This window comes from Lissotriton helveticus, chromosome 8 (genome assembly GCF_964261635.1).
Source record: "Lissotriton helveticus chromosome 8, aLisHel1.1, whole genome shotgun sequence".
Taxonomy (NCBI): Eukaryota; Metazoa; Chordata; class Amphibia; order Caudata; family Salamandridae; genus Lissotriton; species Lissotriton helveticus.
The window spans coordinates 722726289-722750562 of NC_136069.1; the positions used below are offsets into that span (position 1 = coordinate 722726289).

General features: G+C 42.8%; 1 protein-coding gene across 2 annotated transcripts in view; it reads right to left on the reverse strand.

Annotated features, from left to right (window-relative positions):
- SLC15A1 (solute carrier family 15 member 1) overlaps positions 1 to 24274 on the reverse strand; it is a 120827-nt gene that overhangs the window by 19642 nt on the left and 76911 nt on the right. For both annotated transcript variants that reach the window (XM_078657518.1, XM_078657517.1), the window contains exons 15-17: positions 17040 to 17180; positions 14959 to 15102; positions 13388 to 13434 (exon numbers count right to left, since the gene is read on the reverse strand). In XM_078657518.1, coding sequence (XP_078513644.1) covers positions 13388 to 13434; positions 14959 to 15102; positions 17040 to 17180 — 332 coding nt within the window. The remainder of the gene's footprint in view (positions 1 to 13387; positions 13435 to 14958; positions 15103 to 17039; positions 17181 to 24274) is intronic.

Consider the following 24274-nt stretch of genomic DNA (forward strand, 5'->3'; position numbering starts at 1 on the left):
ATAGGTGAACACGCATAAAACTAGTATACAGCCCAGCATTCATAGGTCAACATACATAAAACTAGTATAATGCCCAGCATTCATAGGTGAACACACATATAACTAGTATACACCCCAGCATTCATTGGTGCACACACATACAACTAGTATACAGCCCAGCATTCATATGTGAACACACATATAACTAGCATACAACCCAGCATTCATTGGTGCACACACATAAAACTAGTCTGCAGCCCAGCATTCATAGGTGAACACACATAAATCTAGCATACAGCCCAGCATTCATAGCTGAACACACATACAACTAGCATACAGCCCAGAATTCATAGGTTAACATACATAAAACTAGTATACAGCCCATCATTCATAGGTGAACACACAGAAAACTAGTATACAGCCCAGCATTCATAGGTGAACACACATAAAACTAGCATACAACCCAGCATTCATAGGTGCACACACATACAACTAGCATACAGCTCAGTATTCATTGGTGCACACACATAAAACTAGTATACAGCCCAGCATTCATAGGGCAACACACATAAAACTAGTATACAGCCAGTATTCATATGTGAACACACATAAAACTAGCATACAGCTCAGCATTCATAGGTGAACACACATAAAACTAGTATACAGCCCAACATTCATAGGTGAACACACATAAAACTAGCATACAACCCAGCATTGATAGGTGAACACACATACAATTAGCATACTGCCCAGCATTCATAGGTGAACACACATAAAACTAGTATACAACCCAGCATTCATTGGCGCACACACATAAAACTAGCATACAGCCCAGCATTCATTGGTGCCCACACATAAAACTAGTATACAGCCCAGCATTCATAGGTGCACCCACATACAACTAGCATACAGCCCAGCATTCATTGGTGCACACACATAAAACTAGTATACAGCCCAGCATTCATAGGTGAACACTCATACAACTAGCATACAACCCAGTATTCATAGGTGAACACACATAAAACTAGCATACAGCCCAGCATTCATAGCTGAACACACATACAACTAGCATACAGCCCAGCATTCTTAGGTGAACATACATAAAACTAGTATACAGCCCAGCAATCATAGGTGAACACACATAAAACTAGTATACAGCCCAGCATTCATAGGTGAACACACATACAACTAGTCTACAGCCCAACATTCATAGGTGCACACACATACAACTAGCATACATCCCCGCATTCATAGGTGAACACACATAAAACTAGCATACAGCCCATTATTCATAGGTGAACACACATAAAACTAGTATACAGCCCAACATTCATAGGTGAACACACATAAACCTAGCATATAACCCAGCATTGATAGGTGAACACACATAAAACTAGTATTACAGCCCAGCATTCATAGGTGAAGACACATACAACTAGCATACAACCCAGCGTTCATAGGTGAACACACATACAACTAGTATACAGCCCAGCATTCATAGGTGAACACACATACAACTAGCATACAGCCCAGCATTCATAGGTGAACAAACATACAACTAGCATACAGCCCAGTATTCATAGGTCAACATACATAAAACTAGTATACAGCCCAACATTCATAGGTGAATACACATAAAACGAGCATACAGCCCAGCATTCATAGGTGAACACACAGAAAACTAACATACAGCCCAGCATTCATAGGTGAACACACATAAAACTAGCATACAGCCCTATATATATTTTAAAACAATTTTCTACCATGTGGCAGGGCTCACAGGATTACCATTGTTTGCTTAGGCGTAATTGTTTCCAGGAGGGGTGTCCACATATACCTTGCAGGGCAAGTTATACAGGCACACTGGGAGAATTCCATGGTAGGACGCCGTCGCCTACAACACCAAAACACTCTTGCACCTCTCAAATATCACAAATCTATTCTTGGGGTACAGATTGGTCCCGGTCAAATAGCCTCCCCGTTTCCAACTCCAGGATGCTTCAAAACTATTTTAACCGCCCTATCCCAGATTACATAGATGTGTCTGATTACATAGGGCAATGGAGATGACACAACCCTGCCCCTCATGAGCAAGGTTTGTTTTTCGTCCCCATATATTCATCCTGAAGCTGTTTTTCCCAGTTTTCACCTTCATCCAGCCATTGAATTGCAGTCTGAAATTGAGCAACCAGGTAATATAGATCCATATCTTGCACTTCAAACCCTCCCTTCTCCCATTAACATTTCAAGGTGGCGAATTTCACCCAGCTCCTCCTGTCGGCCCATATCAAATCCACCAGTAGTTTATCCAAGAGTTTAAACACCCCTCGCAGAATCACATGTGTAGTCCCCTGCTATATATATATTTTTTAAAACACTTACCTCCAGTCACCCGCATGGTCTCTCCTCCGCAATCCTGGAACCAGGAAGCACCCAGGCTCCTCATTGCCAATCACAATGTTGCAATGCAGTGTTGTGATTGGTCTGAGCGCCATGGAGATATGCTCAGATGGGGACAGGGAGCCTGTGCATATTCCCTACCAGGCTGCCCATGACAGCCTGTTGGGGAATATGCAAATTGCGCATAACTGTTTGGCCGGGACAAGACGGCCGGCCATGCAGTCTTAGTGTGCAAAGTCCACTCCTCCTCACTGAGCCACCAGCCAGCCCCGCCCTAATCCCTCCCCGCAGCAACGAAAAATAAAATGATAATAACCTTGTTATTATTTTATTTTTCCCTTTTTCACTGCTCTAGGAGCAGTGGGGCGACGCTCCTTCGCCTTAGCAGGGGAGCTGCCACTGATTTATACCCTCCTGAGTGAGGACACATTGTTCCCGCTCATCCCATACAAGTAATATCTGTGTGTGCGCCATCTCTCTTTTAAGGAGCCGTGGTAATAGCCTATATGACTTGTCCCCTCTCCGGTATAACCACTACATAAAAGTTACCGTGGTGTGCGATTCTAATCTATTCCAGGTTTCATTAATTGCAGTCTTTAACTTTGCCTATTTCGCAATTTTTTGTGGCGACTGGGGTACGTCTTCAACACTTTCCAACAGTGCTCTTGACTGCTCTGGGAGTACTCCAATCGTTTTCTAACCCCATATGTTTTCTCCATGCACTCCGACCAGATTAAGATCTTGAATGCGTCCCACTCCGTGTGTCTACCATTGGTTGCGCCCCAATTGCTTGTAAAAACGTGTGACGATTCCCCCAAGCCATTATGAGAATACCATGACCTAGAGAGCCTCTTTTTTTATCTCCACAATGGGACCTGAGGTCACTCTTGCCATTTATATATGTGGCAAGCAGGGAGTACTGGCTCGGATAATACCTGGTTTAATATGTTATATTCATCAATTTATGACTATGTCTGGCTTGCATGAAAATATAGTCTAACCTGCTATACGAGCCCTTTGGCGGGATATCACAAATATACCTCTGCTCTGGGGTGCTGAGCCTGCCACACATCCACCAGGTCCAACCCATCCATTATGTCACAGAGATTTCTGGTCACGTTAGGCTTAATGTTCTCTTTAGGAGGACACCTGTCTAGTACACCATCCAGCATGCAGTTTAAATCACCCTCCTGTACCATTCTCGTCCAGCAGAAACTGGACCACTACTCTCAGGAACTCATCAAAAATTACCCATTGTCCACATTCGGGGCATACACATTAACACCTTGCATGCTCATGACGAGATCAGCTCGTCATGAGCCATGGTGCTCGTGCGCTCCGTTGGAACGCTCGCATGCTGGGCTAATTCCCCTGCTGTGCGAGCGTTCCACACAAACGGGTGTGGTTATGACGAACGCAGCTCGTCATGAGCACACGAGCACTGTGCCTCATGACAAGCTGAGCTCGTCATTAGCATGGGGGCACTGTGCGCGTCCCCCCTCCCCCCAGCACAGCTGGGGAATATGCCCCGCAGGGAAGGGGTTAACCAAGGATATATCTTGCAAATACATTGTTCCCGACACCAATAGATATCTACCCTCAGCATCCCTGACAACTTCCTTCTTTTTTAATCGGATATCAGGGCCACCCAAGTCACTACCACGGCACAATTTGAATCTGATGTCACAACAGCTGTCCCCTCCATTTGTTAGTGGTCTTGGCTATGTTTTCCCCACAAATGTGCATCTTCTGTAGTAAGGCTATTCTCATCCTGTTAGACAACAAAAAAATCCCACCACTGTATTATATTATTTCCTTCATGATCTGAAAGATTACAATTATAATGGTGACGTGGAAAAAGTTTTTTCAGACCCCCTAGAGGGAAGGGAAGACCCCAATGATGAAGCATGACACTAAATTAATTTTCAGTGTCTGAGGGGTATTTAAAAACACTGAGTGTTTTTCCCCCTTCTCTGAATAACTGCAGGGGTCTAAACACTTTTTCCACATCACCATTATAATTTAATCTTTCAGATAATGAAGGAAATAATATAATATTATATTGTGGACCGCGTTGCTGGTCCTCAATTCTCACTGAATCAAAACCATGCATATCAAAATCTCCAAAAAGGGTTACCAATGTTACAGAAAAACATGAAAGTATAATAGTCAGCCCCAGGGCATTCCACATCACCATTATAATTGTAATCTTTCAGATACTGAAGGAAATAATATAATGCAGCGGTAGGATCTTTTTGTTGACTAATAGTAATAAGAGGAGGATGATTCTACCCTCACCCCTCTTCACTCCCCCTATGTTTTTTGTTTATTCTCATCCTGTGCCTGTTTAAATATGAGTATATTATGTATTTTTGGTATGATTATTCAAAGCACACACATTCCACATAACTATTAAATGATTGGTGCCTATGTTTGAATTCTGTCTACACCCCTATCAACCCCCTCAACCTGAAAGCCAGTCTCACACACCCGCTGGTATCAATACACCTGGATGGATAATATCTCCTGCACGAACCTACCATATCTCGACGTAAAACAATAACTACCCTTTAACCTATCAAACCACTCTCTCCCTTAAGCAGCGCCACGTAACCTGTGAAACCATACAAACTCTTTAACTGTGTGGCAGCACTGCCCCATACCCCATGTATTAAGTGATGATACTCAAAAAGAAAAAAACACTGTTGTTTACACTGTGGAGTACTCAACTTGCCATTGTTACACCAGTTTCCCAAATGTGATACTGAGCTACTGACCATCTGGAAAGGCCTTCCAATGTCAATTTCATATATAATCTGAAATTCTCTTGTTTCTCCTCAGCAGACGTTGGTGTTATGTTAGGCCTTAGAGATATGGAGCACTCTGGAGTAGCAGTGCACAATATGAAATATGTAACATATTTTAAACAAGCATTTTCAATGCAATCAGTCTCATCTTTGGGACCTTATAAGTATTTAGCCTTGCAGCACATCATCCTGGGTGCTGCAACATCTACTGTTCTTTAACATGGAATTTTTGCCACTAATAGGCACATTATCGCACTGCTTTTAGGCCACCAAAGGTCGCTGAAATCCGAAAATCCATGTCCAAATGAGGCGTTATTAATGTAAAGAAACATCTCGTTAGCATTACAAGTCACTACAAACCAAAATTTCCACCCCCAACATTAGAAAAAAACATGATGAAAACGTTGCTGGTCCTCAATTCTCACTGAATCAAAACCATGCATATCAAAATCTCCAAAAAGGGTTACCAATGTTACATAAAAACATGAAAGTATAATAGTCAGCCCCAGGGCTTTAAGAGGGCCGGGTCTGTCCGGGTCTGAGCACCGGCAGTTATTTTCAGGGGGCCTCGAAACGGGTCTTCATCGGGCTCTATTTTCGGGCCTCGCAGAGGTTGTCCGTTTTCCTTTTTTTCTTGCACCAAACTTATTTTGCTCTAGCTGGAATTGCCAGGCTAGATCCTGAAGCCGCTGACCTTTGTGCACGCTGCAGATCAATCAGCTGCGCAACACCCACTGGAATGAAAGGGCTTCAGCCCCCCCTTCCCCTCTCCCCTGTCGTGTGTGTCAGCCCGGGCTGAGACAGATTCCCGGGCACGCACATAGCCACCCCCGAGTACTTCACAGGTCTTTAACGCCTTAACCGCGGCGGTTTTTCCACCGCGGTGCGGGTGTTCTAAAAGGTGGGCGGGGCTACGCCGACCGACGGCAGCACTAGGGAGGGAGTTGGCCGACGGGAGCATGGAAGGGGTTAAAAGACCATTTGTAGGTTAACGAGGCTTTGTTGTTTCGAAGTCTTACTTTTCTTGGCATTTTGAGGATTAGTCTGTCCTTGTTACCTGTGTATCGCTTCACGCCCATGAGGTACAGTTTTTCTTTCAAGTAGGAGGGTAAACTTTGCTCCTTTTTTGAGCTCTCGTTCTTACTTATACATATAAAAGTTCCGTACAACAGCGCTGTTTCTTTAAGGTGCTTATAATGTACCGCTGATTGTCCTAAAGACAAAACCATCGCTAATATATGTGATGCGTAAATCGAAAAACTCTTAGAGCCACAGTAGAAAGGGTAATGTGTGAATGGTTCTATGGTGTGTGTAAAGTCCACATGCATCTCCCCTCTGTAAAAGGCCAACGTTACCACGTGTACTTCCTCAAATACTAAATGTGTTATGTTTAACCGTGATCTTAATTGCCCCATAGTGTGTACTTTGTGGCAGGCTGGCGGGACTTTATTGCCTTCACAAGGGATTTATTATGTGGATATTGAACTCCTGCCTGCCTGTTCTGTGGAAGGTAGCAGGTGCCATCTTTAGAAGGGTTGCCACTCCTTTTAGGAGTTTTGCGGTCCAGAAAAGCTTGATTGAGTGGAATAATTTTCAGCACCAGAAACCACACTCTGGATACTATTCCAACTGATAGTCTCAAAACTGTCTACTGAATACCTTTGGAAAATTCTTAAAAACCTGTATTCTGAAATGGAGTATCCAACAATTGATGTACTGGAGTGTCTGTGTCCTACTGCCTTTCCAACTCACCAATGCAGGCAGAGCCTTCGAGGTATGGTGAGATGCCAGAGGCAGGACACCCTGCTGCTGACCTCTGGGATTATACAATCCCTTCTTAAATAGACCAGAGTTTTATGGTCTGCTTGATGCCTTGTGTGTGTTGTTGTTTGTCACTGTATTCAAAATACATGTATGAAGGTGTATTTAAAGGTTTGTTTTTGGAAATTGTGGTAAGCAGAGAAGAATAAGCATAGTAGTATTGAAATGATCATTGTTTCTGTGTTTTCTTAAAATAGTTTTTACAACTAACCTTCACTGCCACCCCATAAAAAACGTTCATGGCTTCCAAGATTTCAGATTGCTTATGGGTGAAATTTTCATAGTTTCAGTGAACCTGGGAGTGACATTAAACGTCTATGAGTGACACTTTCCCACGAGCAAAATCAAGCAATGAAGTCCATGGAAACAGTTAAATATCAGAAGTTAAACCCATTTGAGTAACGAGAAACTAAGATCTTGAAACTGCGGCAAAGGAGTTGAAATGGAAGGGCACTAGGTTTGTTCATTGTACTGTAAAACAATTGTGTAACCATGATATTAAACAATAAACGTGTCTTTCGGAGGCAGTACTTTATTTACGCTCTTTGCAGATAAATACAAAAAAAGGTATTACCGGATGTAAGAGACTGTCACTTCCATTATAAAATAAGCAATGTACCATGGTCAGCGCTTTTCTCTTGGAAAAGTGGCAGCCTTACTGGCAGATGTCCACCCGTGCACTTGTAAGTGTGCACCTGCGCTAGCCCCGACCCACTGCACATTGTGCGAGGTCAGGGCACACTTACTCGAAAGTGGTTGACACATTACAGTGTCAACAACCTAATGAATAAATCACTGTCGGACTTACAAATGGTAAATGTCTGGGATGAGGAGTTTCTGGGGCCAAGGAGCAAGAGCAGCGCCCACCAAAAAGCATTTGTGGCGTGACACTAGGATAATGAAAAAACTTGTAATTTCATAGATAACCGCCTTATTTTTGGTAAGAGTAAGATTGCGATCCTGCAACCAGCCTCCAAACACACACGGCAGCACCCAAGTACTTCACAGATCTTTAAAAGACCATTTACTTGTTAATGAGGCTTTGTTGTTTTTTACCCCTTTGTAATGCCCCAGCAGCTCCACTCTGCCTATTGCTTGAAGAATTAGCCCCACCCGACATGTTTTCTTAGCCCCCCCCCTCGAAATTTGGCTCTACTTGCGCCTCCGGGGAGGGTGTATGGCGTTATCCATACATATCTTTATTTAGACTACGCCCCTACTTGGATAGGCCACACCCCTTTAAGAGGTTTGCCCTGCCTCTTTTAGAGCACCCCCACTTTTTTCCCCCGAAATCGTGCTCATGTTTCAATCGTTGGTTAAATACTAAAGTCATCAACATAGACAGAGGACTCATATCCAAAAGTCCTGACTTGAATGACTGCCAGTGGTGGCCATGTTAAAAGTACAGAACATCTCACTAAAGAATGTCTAAAGCTAAATAGATTCTCACTAAAGACAGTGCTTTGATGCATTTATAAACACATTTGTAAGCATATTAACCCCTTGGGCACCGCAGCGATTCTGCGCCTGTGTGGCGCTTTTGATGAGTGGGCGGGTTCATGACGGCCCCCAGCCGCCATCAGCACACGCCCACCGCGGTGCATGACGGATGAGGGCCGTCATCAGCATAGAAGGGATTATTACAAACCTTATGTGGCAAACAAGAATATTACATAATAAAAGTTCTCTTACAAACTTGCAGTAAAAACACAGAAATTTCCCTGCTAAGGGCAATTTTCCTTCAGAGACCCACTTTTATAAAAGAGAAACGAACACGCTAGGTGTACATTTATTGTAATGCACGATCCAATGTTAAAAGAGTAAAGCAGCAGTTCACACTTCATTTACATACAGAAGACTGAAATGAGTAGTATATGGATCAACACATTTAAACAGACAGCCCAAGGTATCCTCATATTTTTGAGACAAAGTAGGACATTGATACCCTGCCTTGTCTTGCCATCCTTCTTATGGGAATCTGACACCAGCAGCAATATTAACTGTGAGTGTGTGGTGGGGTTAAGTCCTAATTAGTTATAAAACTAGATTGCAAACTCTTGTAAAAGATGTAGCTATAGACCCGAGGAGAATAGTGTAAATTAGGTATTCAAATGTGACTCAATAGACGAATAGCAGGAGATTTGATGAATAAGCTGCAATTTGTCTCTCTGGTAAAAGTGCACCAACAATGCTCAAATTCACAACAACTGTAGAAAGCCTTGAGGTAATCCATAATAGTGATGCAATCCCTGTTTACAGTACATTTTTACTTCACCTTGCATTCCTTAAGTGTATTTGTTTTTTCATATGTTGTGTTTCTGTAGTTTTTTTATTCAACATATGACTCTTCTGTGTGGACCTGGGGGCATATTACCGACGAGTAGCGATATTTGTCGCTAAATAGGCTTAGCGACGATTTTTTTATGGCTGAGCATCGCTGGAATTTATCGCTGAGATAACATGCTATTAGCAACGTTTATCTCCAAAGCGATACATTTTCCGGCGATAGCGGCGATATGCATGAATATCGCGGAGAATACCACAATATTCACGCATTAGCGACGAAATACTCTTAGCCATGTTATCTACCTCCCATTGGATAACATGGCTAAGAACTGGTCTGGGCAGGTGTTAGTATTTGGAGATATTTGCGCTTAGCGCGAATATTTCCATCGCTACGCCTACCTTGCTATAACAGTTTGGGTACGCCCACTTTGCATGTCATGAGCGATAAATATCGCTAACATGCAAAGCTGGCCCCAAACCGCTCGCTATCACCTAAAAGCTGTCGCTAACTGCTGTTAGCGACAGCTTGCTAATAGGGCGATAGAATTATCGCCGCTTAGCGTCCGAAAACGGCTGCTAAAGCGGCGAAGATTCCCTATCGCCACCCTTGATAATATGCCCCCAAGTTTCTTCTAGGTGTCTGAGCGAGTTCTGGTTGTAGATGAATGTTCATGACAGGACACAAGAGCTCTGGAGATGAGTCTGAAGGTAGTGTGAATTTCTCACAGCGCCTTTTAGTGTGTCATAAGGCCTAATTTTGGTGCCCATCCTCAGCCTGGCCTGCTGATGTTAGGCACGGGCTTACATTAGTCTGGTCTCCTGGATGTCTCTTGCGTATATTGTACTAAGAAAGAACTAGACTAGGGTAAACAACATAGTCCAGACTATTCCGTAGAGCCACCACACTGGCTGACCTTACTTTTACAAATAAACCCTATCCATTACCACTGTCCAATGACGTCAGTCTGCCCTGTCTTTTTTAGTTAGGTACTTCTTGTTGGGAAATATCCGACTCACACCCTCTAACATTATTGACTAAGCTATGCCTCTGATTACATGTGAATGTTCAGAATAAGGTAGACCAAACCAACTATCGGAGTCACAGGGACTGTAGGTTTGTTTGAAGTTGACCAAGACACTGTTTATATCCAAACTAGAAATCAAATACACACACAGAATCATAAAGCAGACCACCAAGTAGAGAACCTGGGTATTATACAGTAAAAGGGACCGTGAATGTGATAATTTAACGTTGGTGGGGGCATCGCCCTTGAGGGGTAGAGAGATGCATGTGCAGACCCTCAACAACTGTAGCTTCTATACATGAGGCTTTTCTCTTTTACTTATGAAGAACAAAACTGCATGCAAGCCAGCTGCCTACTGTTAAAACTACAATACCAAGCAAACCATACTAGGCTACCATTGCTGTCAATAACTCCTTCATTTAGACCGACAATGGGGACTTGCGGGCATCTTTATACCCATATACAGCCCTGCAAGTTACTCAAACCAAGAAAAATACCAATCAGCAGTGCAAACAATATTTCCCTGGGGTCATCCATTCTTCAGGCAAACAGACAGATGTAGATCTGTTAACTCCACCCAGTGCTCACTACCATGATAATGTCCTGGATCTGGGAAGAATCGTCCCCCACAAGCACAAACCACGCACATGGGTCATAAATATGGCTTCATATATCTATATAAGTACAGGTATTGCCTACAACCTTTTTTTAATAAACACTTTAATTTGGTTTCAGCAACTTATATGCAGCACAATTGTTATACTAAAAGCATCTTCATGCCTAAATCTATATGTCGCGACTAGACAGACAATCAAATCTGAATCAGTGAATATCTTCAATTCACTTTTCAGTTCGCACAGTCTCTAGGTCATAGTGGTCCCACCATGGTCCCAAATCTTTCTATGCTTCGTTGGGAAACCCCTTGGATGGTCTATTTTCCTGTCCATAGCCGCACAGTAAGCCATCCCCCTCAACCGCTCAGCACAGACATTAGCCCTCTGCCTTGTTTCTGTTGGGGTTGTATCTACTTCTGATCTTAAACTGTAGCCAGAAGAACAGTTTTAGCACTCTTTACAATTAAAATCGAAACAGGGGTACACTGCCTTGACTGCGTAATAGTAGTCACGAAATCATGTCGCTTTCGTTGAGACTTACCCAGTTTCCCTGACAGCAGCACAGAAGCATTTAAGCTTTAGGAAGGCCTTGTCTGCCTTAGATCTTGTCATAATTACAATCAAAATGCTGAAACCAAATTGCACAGTTAAATACTTATACTGATCCCCTCTTTTACATGGCCCGTGCCAATAGCTTTAATACGTGCAGGGCATAAACGAATGCCATATAAAAGGTGTAGTGGAAAGGCCAGATAGGAGCTATTCAAGGCTTTCCCATCCTGGAATTTCCAATTCCCGCCCCAAGGAAAAAGATTTACTCATGCATACCCATACATAATATTAAACCATATTGGGATGATATTAAACATACAACCATTTACATTTTGTGAATCTAAAAAATAAGTGTGAAATTTAAAATTAAAATGCATTTATAAGTCAAGGCATTTGCCTGTGTAAGTTAAAAGGTGTGATTGGCTTTGGATGAAATGCAAATGGATGTGATCTGAGCCTATGTTTTTGCAGCCATTGTGTTTTTTCAGTCTATGCTTTCACATGCTTCCCTGACACTTTAACTAACTGAGTAACCTTCAATATAAACTTTATATTCCTTATCTTAGCAGGGGATAAAGCCATTTCAGTTATCTAAGACTGACATTGTTAAAGGCTGCACTGAAGGTGATGGAATGTGTCACTCAGGAGCGGCCTGTGCAGGTAAGAGTGGTGAGACGGGGAGGGGGGACTTGTCCTCGTCTGTCAAGCCCCTGCACCACCATCCCACCGCTTTTACCTGCACGGGCCGCTCCTGGTGGTACTAGAGATCCCTTCTTACAAGTGGTAATGCCAACATTTAGTGAAGCCCTGCACCTTGGTAGAGGAAGAGGTTTTTTCCCCACTGAAAGTAGGAATGTATCGGGGTACATAAATAGTGCAGGTCTTACTGGAAAAGAGCAGAGCACTGAACAGGCTGGTGAGAACGTAAAGCAAAAGAAAGATCGGTTCCTAAGGAGTCCCACAAAGAAGTGTAACATTTGTTTTTTTTTATTGCAGTTGGATAGCGGCAGCTCTGGTGTTAATAAGGCTGTTGTTCCAGACAGTGGCGGCTCCTCAGCTAATACGGAGTAGCGTCCCCCCACTGATTTTGAGCAGTGTTAAAAAGGAAAATTAAAACGATAATAACACAATGTTATTATCATTTACTTTTCGCTGCTGAAGCGATTTTGTGGGGCGGGGAGGGCTGGGCTGCTCTGCTCACAGAGCAAGGGGAGGAGCTGTGTGTGCACTCTGTCAATGAGCATGACGGTTTGGCCGGCCGTCTTGGGCCGCCCACACAGTCATGAGCACTTTGCATGTTCTCCACCATCTGTAATGCACAGCCTGGGTAAAGAACATGCCCAGGCTCTCACTGGCTGTCTGAGTGCCGAACCACCGCGCTCAGACCAATCACAACACAATTGGCTTAGTGGAGCCTGTGTAAGTCCTGCTTCCATTCTGGACGGAAGAGACGCGGAGAAACGATCAAGGAGAGACACGGTGAAAAGGTAAGTGTCTTTTTTTTTTTTTTTTTCTCCCCACCGTCCTGCCACCCCGATCCATGTCAGCTGCCATTGGTTCCAGATTCTGGGAGCATCGACCGAGAAGGCTTCCCTTCTGGTCTTTCCTTTCCTGCGTTTGCACAGCTCCAACCCATGGATATCTTGACTTCTTGTCTTTCTGTGACAGATAGTTTATTGGCCAGATATGCCAGGGGGTTGTTTCTGAAGGTTTTGTCGGTGATGAAGTTATGTTTGAAAACAATGCATTCAACATAATAAATTATGGATGTTTTTCAACTACGCATAGCTGGGATATCATGTTAATTTTCCAGATCATTGTTTGATTCATGTGTAAATTGATGTGGAACCTGTTTCTCACAAATGCTTATGAAAAATCAAACATGGAGCTAAGATTCACATACCTGATTGCGTTTTGTCCTTGCTCTGGTTTTTTGGTTATGTCTGAGATCTGTTGGAGAAACGATACATGTTAAGTTAATTAGCTTGAGTTTGATATTTAATGAACGCCTGTGTGACTTAAACATCATATATTATCTACAGCACGTATGTTATTTTCAGTGCTTAATTTGGGCAGGTGCTTAAAGATGATGGGTCCTGGTAGTATTTTGTCACTCATGTAGTGTCAGAGGTATCTCTTTTCTTCAGTTACAACAGACTTAAAGGACCACATAGCATAACTATAGAAGTATAATATACCCAATGTTTAATTAACAAAATATGTACAGGAGCCCAAAGTTGTTTGTACAAAGTTGTCCTTCTCTAGTGGGGTTTCCAGATGTTGGGGTTGCCAAATAGCAATGATACCTAGTCTTGTTTACGCCTCACGTCTCTTCCCTCCACCAATCTACACTTCCTTTATCTTGATCTGACACTTGCTGATTGCTTTTCATCCTTGCTTTCTCCCTTTGTTATTGTTCTTTTGCTCTTTGTATTCCTCCTTCTTTGTCCCTTTTATTCCTTTCTTGCTGTTCCTCTGATTCAAAGTCTGCTGATGAAATATCAGCGCCAATACCCAAAGAAGAGTGCTGGTGCCCACCAACTGCAAAGACCAACGCAAATTAGTAGGACTTGGAAAGTCAACTCACAGAGTGCTAACACTTAGTCATATTCTCCAATTAAACTTATGACATGAAGATGCATGCATCTTCTATCTCGCTATCCTGAATGGATTTTTCTGTTTGGCGCATGGATGAGCCCAGCCCTAGAAATGTAATATTGTCTAGACAATCCGTACTACATGTTATAGAAGCGTCTGAAGGTCTCAACCCTACACACAAAGTTAGACTTCTGTTACAGTATTTAGAAACATTAAATCATCTGCTTTCATGAAGCCATTTACCATGCTCCCACATTAATGATACCAGGCAACCAGCTCACTAAGGGGCATATTATCAAGAGCGGCGATAAAATTATCGCCGCTTTAGCGGCAGGAAACTGCCGCTAAAACGGCGATAATGGGCTTGGTAATATGTCCTTATTCTGGTGTTAACCTGGGCTGCTATGGGAATTCACAAGGGCATATTATCAAGCCCATTATCGCCGTTTTAGCTGCAGTTTCCTGCCGCTGAAGCGGCGATAATTTTATCGCAGTTCTTGATAATATGCCCCCAAATTTGGTCGAGCAGACCGGCCAATTCTCTGACCCTATGTATTTCACTGACCCACGATTTCTTGATCTACATGCCCCAGTCCTATGAGCTTCAGTGTCTGAAATTTAGGGCAGCAGGGCTGGAGAAAGACTATTATATTTGTTAGTATCAAAACAGGGTAAGTGGAAATTGTTGAAAGATAGAGACTATTGAAGGGGAGTAATATTTTCACTTCTGCTGCTGGATCTCCTAATCAAAACTCTTATATTGGACCCACTTTTATGAACATTTTTCTGGATCACAGATATAATTTGTTGTAAACTTTTTGCGGAATCTGAACACAGACCTCCATGGACATTCGGTATGAAATTTCAGGCACTTACACGGTTGGCTGTGTTTTTGTTTACAAGCAGGGTGTAGCGACTTTTCCCCTCCAATTGAGGATTTGTATAACTCCAGCTAACGTTTCCGTACTGGATAGTGACTTCCATTGGTGTGCTCGCCGTTAAGGTTTTGTATTGGTCTGCCTATGAAACAGAAACCAAGATGGAAGTTAAGACCGCCATTGCAGACCCGTTAGACAGTGATTGACCGTTCAGTAATAAGTTTATAACATGCTTATTCCAATCCAAGCCAAGTATATTAACAGCTCCTCAATGTATTTATTCATTGCAAGCAATTCACCAGTGAAAAGCAACCAAATTTAGCTTGAGTCGAAATCACGTAAATATTTTTGTAGCAAAGCAAAGTGTAGAGAAAGGACAGCCAGATTCATCATTCTCCCGTTTTGCGAGCCCCTAATAGCGATTCATAAGGAATCGCTATTAAGGACTTGCAAAACGGGATTCATGTAGAAATTGCAAATAATATTGCGATTCCTACATGTTCCTTATTTGCGATTAGCAAATTGCTAATCGCAAATAAGGAATAACTCCCCATGCATTCCTATGGGCCTACAGGCCCATAGGAATGAATGGGGAGTTATTCCTTATTTGCGATTAGCAATTAGCTAATCGCAAATAAGGATGCGATTTCAAGGGTGCAGGGGTGTCCAAAGGACACCCTGTAGCACCCCTGAAATGTAATCTACATTGGTGTTGCGCACACACATGTCCAAAGGACATGTGTGTGTGTAACATGCAACTTAGAAAAATGCATTTAAATGCATTTTTCTAAGTTTTTGCTATTTACCACGAGGTCTGACCTCTCGGTAAATAGCGGCCCAAAATTGCAATTTCGCAATTTTAAAATGATTCATGAATTGCATTTAAGGAATCTCAAATAGAGATTCTTTAAATGCAATTCTTCGCAAATGTGCGAATTCTTTAATAGCGAATTTTGCATTTTTGGATGATGAATCCCAAATGCAAAAATTGCACTCGCAAAAGGCAAGATTCTGAGAATCTTGCCCTTTGCAAGTGCAATTTAGCTTGATGAATCAGGCTGTATGACACCAAATATAGCACACTAATTGCCTGTAAATCATGTTAAGTGAGCCCCAGAGCTGGTAATAATTACATCCTGATCCAAAAAGGACCATGAAAGAAAATGCAGCAAACTGAGCTTGGACTATCTTTTATACTTATGTAAGAATAACCTTACCAAAATGTTTTTGCCACAAATCCAGACCTATCATTGAAGTATTGAGGAAGTATAGATTTCGGAAGAGACTTTATACAGTGACGAGTAATTTCCCTTTATTGCTTGTTCCACAGGATAAACAACAGTGGAGTCTACTTTCCACAGCTGCCTCAGCTGGAGATAGAATTCCAGATACATTGCACATGAAAAGGGCAGTTTCTCATCATTCTGGAACGTTTCTAGGGACACACTCCGATGGGTTTTTTAAGTAGCATGAACGTGTGAAGGGGAGAAAATCATCAATGCACAGTCAATTTAGAAACACCACTTCCTGATACATAATAACCAAAGGACAATTGAGGAAAGCTGGTTAAGTTTATTGCAAAGCCAAAAATAACTGAACATAAACACACCTCAACACAAGAGTATAGAAATACAAAAGAAACAGCATTAAGTCAAATCTATGCACACAATTCAGACAGTGCAACATGACCAAAATTATTAGCTCAGAAGATTGACAAACCGTGTATCCAGGGCTTCACCATTCAGGAAAAGGAGACAGAAAATTCCATTCTTAAATAATTTAAAGTCAGTCAGATTTTGGGGGACATATGAATAGTCTTAAGCTTGCTACTTTGGGAGTAAGTGATGCTCATGGCAAAAAAAACTGGGCTTAGATTTAGCAAGAATTGTGCAACACAATGCTGCTTGGCAATCTGCAACATCACGTTGTGTGTATACCAGTACTTACCTTCTCCTGCATCCTTGAGTGGAAAAGAACCAACTGCTTTTCATTGTACCAGAGTGTTACATACTTTACCATGCTTTCAAGAACCAATCACAGCATTCACTGAATGCAAAAATCAAACACAGCATCCCTTACCTCCAGAGATGGTAACTTCACTGTAGAAGGTACTGCCGGCTTAGGAGACTCTGTTAGGTATGTTATGGTGACTTCACTTGGGTCTAAATTCAACACTCTGAGCTGAACATGATCTGCATTGGGGAACTTTGGAAGTGTTTTCTGGGGGAACAAAAATGCAATGCGTAATTAAATGTCTTAAATGTGCAGGTCGTTTTCTCCAATAATCTGTGCTCAAATGGGCCTCTGGGTTACATGAATCAATTGAAGGAGAAAGGGTAGTGGCAGCCCTGCGCGAGGAGCTATATGATATTTGTCTAACCACCTCCCATTTTTCTTTTAGGCCATGCCTTTCTCCTTTACCCATGGAAGGGTATAGCGCTGTGAGGAGAATAACTGGGGCAGGATGTCTAACTCTCGTTTTCCTAATGATAGTTCACCTGTGATCCTATAGATCTTCGTATCCACTATCTGAGAGATTCACTAAAGCAAAATAAAAATATAATTTATCAACAATTACTAACTATAACACATATAATTATTAATAATGGTTCTTCCATAATACCAGAGTTTATCTAGGCACTACATGTGACAGACTGCAGAATGAGCTATCACGTGATCAACAGATTAAACTTTTATTAAATTAGGGAATCTGTGAATTATATAAAATATTAATAAACAATGCATTCATACACAGACAGTTAAAAAAACATATTTAGTTTAAATAATAAATATAAATTCAGTATTTCAAATTAACCTATCACTTATGTCAACTTTCTTCCACAAATAGGTGAAATGTACATTTGAACTCGTTCAATAAAAGAGTGTCCAGTAAACTAAGTCCTGTGTTCAGTTCTAGGGGCAGATATTCCTCTAGAGTGTCTCGAGATTTGTTTGAATTTGTAGCAGGGTTCGGGTTTATAGATAGGAGAATGCGAACAAGTGAGTTTAATTTTTGTATTAGTTTCAGAACCCCTCGCCATGGGCTGGAACGGAAGCTATCATGGTCCAGGTAATGTATCCGAGTCTGTTTTTACTTGAAACCCTTCTTACTGCGAAATGCACATGGAAACCATACCCTAAAATACAATCTGTGTTTTCCGAGTATTATGCAGAACTTTGTACTTCAAAGTTCCATGTGTGCTAGTAAAAATAAGCTGAGAATAAAAGTATGTGGAAAAAATAAACACACATGACCTGTTAGCGACTGAAAGCAGCCGCTAACGTCGCTATCGCCTATTAGCAAGGCAGGCGTAGCAATGGAAATATTCCTGCTATCGCCAAAAACCAACGCCTGCTCAGACCAGTTCTTAGCCATGTTATCCAATGGGAGGTGGATAACATGGATAAGAGCATTTCGTCGCTAATGCGTGAATATCGCTGTATTCTCAGCGATATTGACGCATTGTGCCGCAATCGCTGGATATTTTAGCACAATGGAGAAAAACGTTGCTAATAGCATGTTTTCTCCGCTAACATATCCAGCGATAGGCAGTGATAAGAAAATCGTCGCTAAGCCTATTTAGCGATAAATGTCACTACTTGTTGGTAATATGCCCCTACGTTTTTTGAGGAGTGGGGCGCAGTCATGCCTGTGTGTGTGCCTCCGATTTCAGTAATAGGTGTGCACTGATCTCTCCTCAGACAGCCCGGGTTTCATCCGCCACGTTCTTCCAGCAAAACATTGATAATAAAACTGCGACGCAGCGACTTAGTTGGGCCTTCCTTCCTACTCCTAAACTACTACCCAGGCCGTGGAAAAGCATTACAAATCCATTGTCCTAGTAGACACTTAAGTAAAGTAAATGTTTAAAATTCAAATAGCTTAGCATGCGTCGTATGGCAGCACAATAACGTACATATATATTTTTTCAGAATGGCACGTTGATGCTACAAATATACTATTTATTGAATGAAACGCATTTCTTGTTTTATCTGTAGTGTGTAAGTTTGTGGACCCCCTAGGAGTTCCATATCATAATAAACTTGAACTGAACTACAAATATACTTTAGAACATTTCCTTAAATATTCCACGAAATCTCATTATAAAACAGAGAAAATGCACAAGCAGGTCCGAAACATATCTACACGTTGCAGCACATAAATTCATAAGTAGATACTTCATTTACAACCATTGAGTCATTAGTGCTAAACTTGCTGCAGGAAAGCCAACTACTTACCTGTACATTTCTAGGGCGCCCTTTCATAAAAAAAGAAGCAACTCTACACAGCAGCTGCGTGTTTTTAAACTGTGCTGATTTCCACGTCCTCTGAGGCTTGTGTCTGCGATGACGTTGCTTACACCCTGGCCTTTGTGTAAAGTTAACCCATTTAAACATATCGCAGCCTTTTGTGCTGCACAAACCAGGGGGGAAACCAGTGGATAATAAGGTTTTAGAAAAAGCACATCCATGACGTAATAAAATACCCTGCACATGGTCAACACGCATGCTCATGATTCATATCTCAGTTCGACATGTAACGTGAAATGTGCTACTAAAAACATATTTTCGAATCTGTGCTGTGAACTCTGAAGCAACTTTCAAACCACAGCCTGGAAAGTACTGGAATGTACTGAAAAAAGATCAATGCTTTTGGTTTTGGGTCCTAGAGTGAAGCAACGCAATTCTAGCTGTGTTTTTATTGCTGTTTTCATAATCTTGGCTTCTTATCAAAGAAAGAGTTCGGTTGTTGACACACTGCACTAGCTCACAACTATGGACTTCAGATCGGTATAAAAATAAATAAAACCATCGTGTAGAAATGCACTAATGACGAAAACAAAATGAAGAACTCGTAATGAGGAAGGTTTAAATTGGAGTTAAACTGACTCATGGAACATTCTAGAACAACCAAGATGCATGGCAACATTAACTCTTTCTATAACCCTATGTCTAACCTTAATTATAAGCATGTGTTTAACCCTATGTGGTTTCACATAGTTGTCCAACTTTATAACTCGTTACTTCTGGAGCTTCTGGGCAGCTACCTTGTTTTACAGGCTTTGGATTACAATGGGCTTTAAGAAGACAGTGACCCACATTTGGGCCATATCTTCACGTCCACTTCAGCGTTTCCATTTGCTCTCTTTGGCGGGAGGTACTACCCAGCCACAGAGGAGCCTTCCCAGCATGTGATGGGCAGGGCCGGCTTTAGCGCTGGTGACACCTGGTGCGACAGTCATTTTTGGCGTCTCTACACCCCATGACCGCCTCTCTTCGGATTCACTTACTACGACCGGGCAAAGTGCCCCTCATCTCTCCACTCATAAGTTGTTGCTAAACACAGCGCCCCCTCTGACGTAAGCGTCCCCCCTCCAGAGGTCAACACTCAGTGCGGCCGCACCCGTCGCACTGCCCTAAAGCTGGCCCTGGTGATGGGAGCAAATGGGTTTTAAAGAGGCACTGATTTCAGATGTCAGAAACACACACCCACCTCATAGACCACACGGAGATAGGACCCAGATCAGTATCAGATCACTCGCACATAAGCCTAACCCTATCTGGCAAGCACAACGAAAAGCCAACCCGCAGATGGCGATTCGATGACAGTCTACTCCAACACATCTCAGCGAAAGCCGAGATAGAGGAGGCGATAAAAGAATACTTGCTAATGAATGACACACCAGAGACAAACAGAGAAGTACTATGGGACGCCTAAAAGCCACCATCCGGGGAACAGTCATGACAGTTAAGGGCAGGATGAACAAAGAAAGGAACAAGAGAATTGAAGACCTAGAGAAAGAGATTAAAAAGCTGGAGAACAGCCACATAGCCAGAATGGAAGATAATAACACACTCACGAACCTGACCAAACAGAAGTACGAACTTAACAGAATACTGAGTGAGAGAGCAGGGACCTGGATTAATAAATACAAATCTATTAACCTCTGCACTGCAAACAAAGCGGGCAAAAACCTAGCATCCTACCTAAGGGGAAAACAAAAACAGCACACGATAGGGGCCATCAAAGACAGACACAGCAAGTCCCAGACTGCAAACAAAGATATCCTAGAGGTCTTCAGAGACTTCTATGAGGGACTGTACACCAAAGATGAAACGCTAAAGGAGGATGGGGGCAAAGAGCTGCTAGGAAGCATAACCACACCCACACTATCAGACCGAGAACGCGACATCCTAGAGCTGACCATAACGGAGGATGAGATAGAGAAAGCCACGGCAAGCCTCAAAGACAATAAGGCACCAGGGCCAGATGGTTTCACAGTTGGCTTCTACAAGCAGTACCTGCACACTCTCAAACCCACAATGAAACAGGTATTCACGGAATGTGTCCAGACTGGACGCATGACACCCTCAATGGCTGAGGCAAACATAATTGTTATACCAAAGGAAGGGAAGGATACAACTGAGGAGAAGAATTTTAGACCGATCTCCCTCATAAATGTAGACTGCAAGATCTACGCAAAAATACTTGCTAATAGACTCAACGCATACCTACCCAAACTTATACACAACTCTCAAGTAGGCTACCTCAAAAACTGTATGTCCCACGACAATACGAGACTACTATGCCACATAATTAACCACTCCTCCCGAAGCAGCAATGCAGCAGTCATGATAGCCCTGGACGCTGAGAAAGCCTTCGATAGGGTTTCATGGCCATTTTTAGATCAATGCATGGGGAAATTCGGGTTAGGCCCAAACTATAGGAGGATGGTGATGGCTCTATACAACGACCCCAAAGCGCGGGTGGTGGTCAACGGAGGCACATCGAACATACTCAACCTGGGCAGGGGAACGAGACAAGGCTCCCCACTTTCACCAGCCCTATTCCTATTAGCCATAGAACCGCTCCTGACGATGATCAGAACGAACGAAGACATAGTGGGGATACCAATAGGGGGAGAAACCTTCAAGTTAGCGGCTTACGCGGATGACGTACTAATAATCACAGAAGACCCAGAAAGATCCATTAAAGCACTGACTGACACCATTGAAAAATACGCCCAGGTCTCGGGGTACAAACTCAACAAAGACAAATCAGAGTGCAAACCTTTAAACATCCACACAACAAGAACGGTACTAAGAACGTCCAGGCTATCATGGCAACAGAAGCCCATAAAGTACTTGGGCATCCTCTTTGAGAGAGACCTAAGAACGACACTGGAACACAATGAACAAGCAACAATCCAGAAAATTAAGGATAAAGTAGAAGGGTGGTCCCCCAAATTCACAACATGGTGGGGAAGGGTAGAAGCGATAAAAATGATGCTCACACCGATGGTCAACTATATACTAACCATGCTCCCACTGACCAACACAGAAGACTTCCACAAGAGACTAGACAAGATACTGAACAACTTCTTGTGGAGAGGGAAAAACCCCAGAATAAGCCTACACAAGCTTAGGCTCTCAAAAGATCAGGGCGGTCTGAACATAACAAATTTCAAACAATTCCAGGTAGCATGCATAGCCAGACAGGGGCTACACTGGCTGGACCCAAGACAGGAATACACCCCAGCTTGGCTAACACTCGAGTGTGGGCTACTAAAAGGCATGAACTCCATCACCCTCCTCACCGCCACCCAACACCCAGCAGTCAAGGACAACCCCGTCCTGAAGAACACGAAAACAGCTCTTCTGAGTGTCGACAAACTACTGACAACAAGCATCAAGGGAGGCCAATTTGAATCCATCTGGCACAACCCCTCTTTAAGATACAGGGATAAGGTTCTAGACATGCACAAATGGTACAGACATGGTATCTCCACTGCCCAGGACCTTCAGAAACAGGGCGCGTACACAACCTTTGACACCCTCAAGGAAGCTCACAACCTACAAAGCATAGAACTCTACAACTTCCTGAAAATCAAAGTAGCAATCAGGAAGGCAAACCTCAACAGCCGGACACCATCGCTCATACAACTTGCAGCCAGTCTCAACACACTAGGACACCAAGTAGCACACCTATACAAAGCCCTCCGTCCCAAAAACACCAAACTCAACGATAAGGTCACAAATTTCTGGGGGGCCTTAGCAGGAAGGGAACTAAGTGAGGCCGAGAAAGCAGAGCTATGGAGATCGTCCTCTAGGAAAAAGATAACGGCAACGCTAAACCAGACCAAATTTTGGCTAGTGCACAAGGCATACTGGACACCGGCCCGCCTGGCCTCCTTGGGGATCCGAGAGAGTGATGCATGCTGGAATTGTGACAAAGGGAAGGGAGACTTAGAACACCTTCTGCTCAGTTGTCCTAAGATCAGGGAATTCTGGGATAGAATTGGAACACTTATCAATGAGATCACAGGAGTAGCCATACACATAGATTTCCCAAGTCTAGTCCTAGGTTTTGCATCCCCGTCCATCACAACGACAAAAGATCGTGACCTCATTGACCTATTGTTGACGGCTGCAGTCAAAATAGTCCTAAGTAATTGGAAGGACACTTCGAAAGCTGCGCCCCAGGCATGGCTCAACTGGGTCACGTTCCTAAGGGGGGCAGATAACATCACAGCGAAACACTCACCGAAAACTCACAGGCAGTCGAACATGTGGAGGCCCCTAGACCTCTACCTATCATCGCATAAACCCCCATAGGCGCAGAATCTAGACAACCATCGAGGGGCGCACTCTGCGGATCCACGCGCTAACAAAAGGAAACCAGTATGCAAGGCTCCTCTCCTCTTTCATTTTCGACTTCTATCCTTCTCTATCCTCTCTATCGTCCGGGGCGTGAGACAAGGATACCAACCAAGCATCGCGAAGGGGGCAGCAGAAGACAACGACAAGCAGGACTTGGAAAACTGACATTCAAACTATTCGAACTATTCGAACTATCGAACTATCGCAAAGACACGGAAGGCCGGTGGCCAACCTTCCTCCACTCATGTATATTCCATGCTCCATGTAAATATAAAAAATTTTATACAATAAAAAATTACAGAAATCCCCAAAAAAAAAGAGGCACTGATTTAATGTGATCCTTTGAAGGCAGAAGTGAACTGGGCCTGGAAGGAGATTAGGGGAGCAGGAGAAGAGTTTGAAAAAAGAATGGAACTGCCATCTATGTGGTAGCACACAGAGATCTGAGATAGCTTTTTCAGTCACACACTATTCTGAAAGAGGAAGGTCAGTCACACTGTGTTAAAAGTTTGTCAGAAAAACTCCAAAACCTGGCTGGAATAATTTTCCATCTGTCATAAAGATGACTCTGTAAAGAATTATCCCCAGCTTTATGTTGAATCTCTGATACCAGAGGGCTGTTTTATAGACTAATGAAGATAGCCTCCTACAGA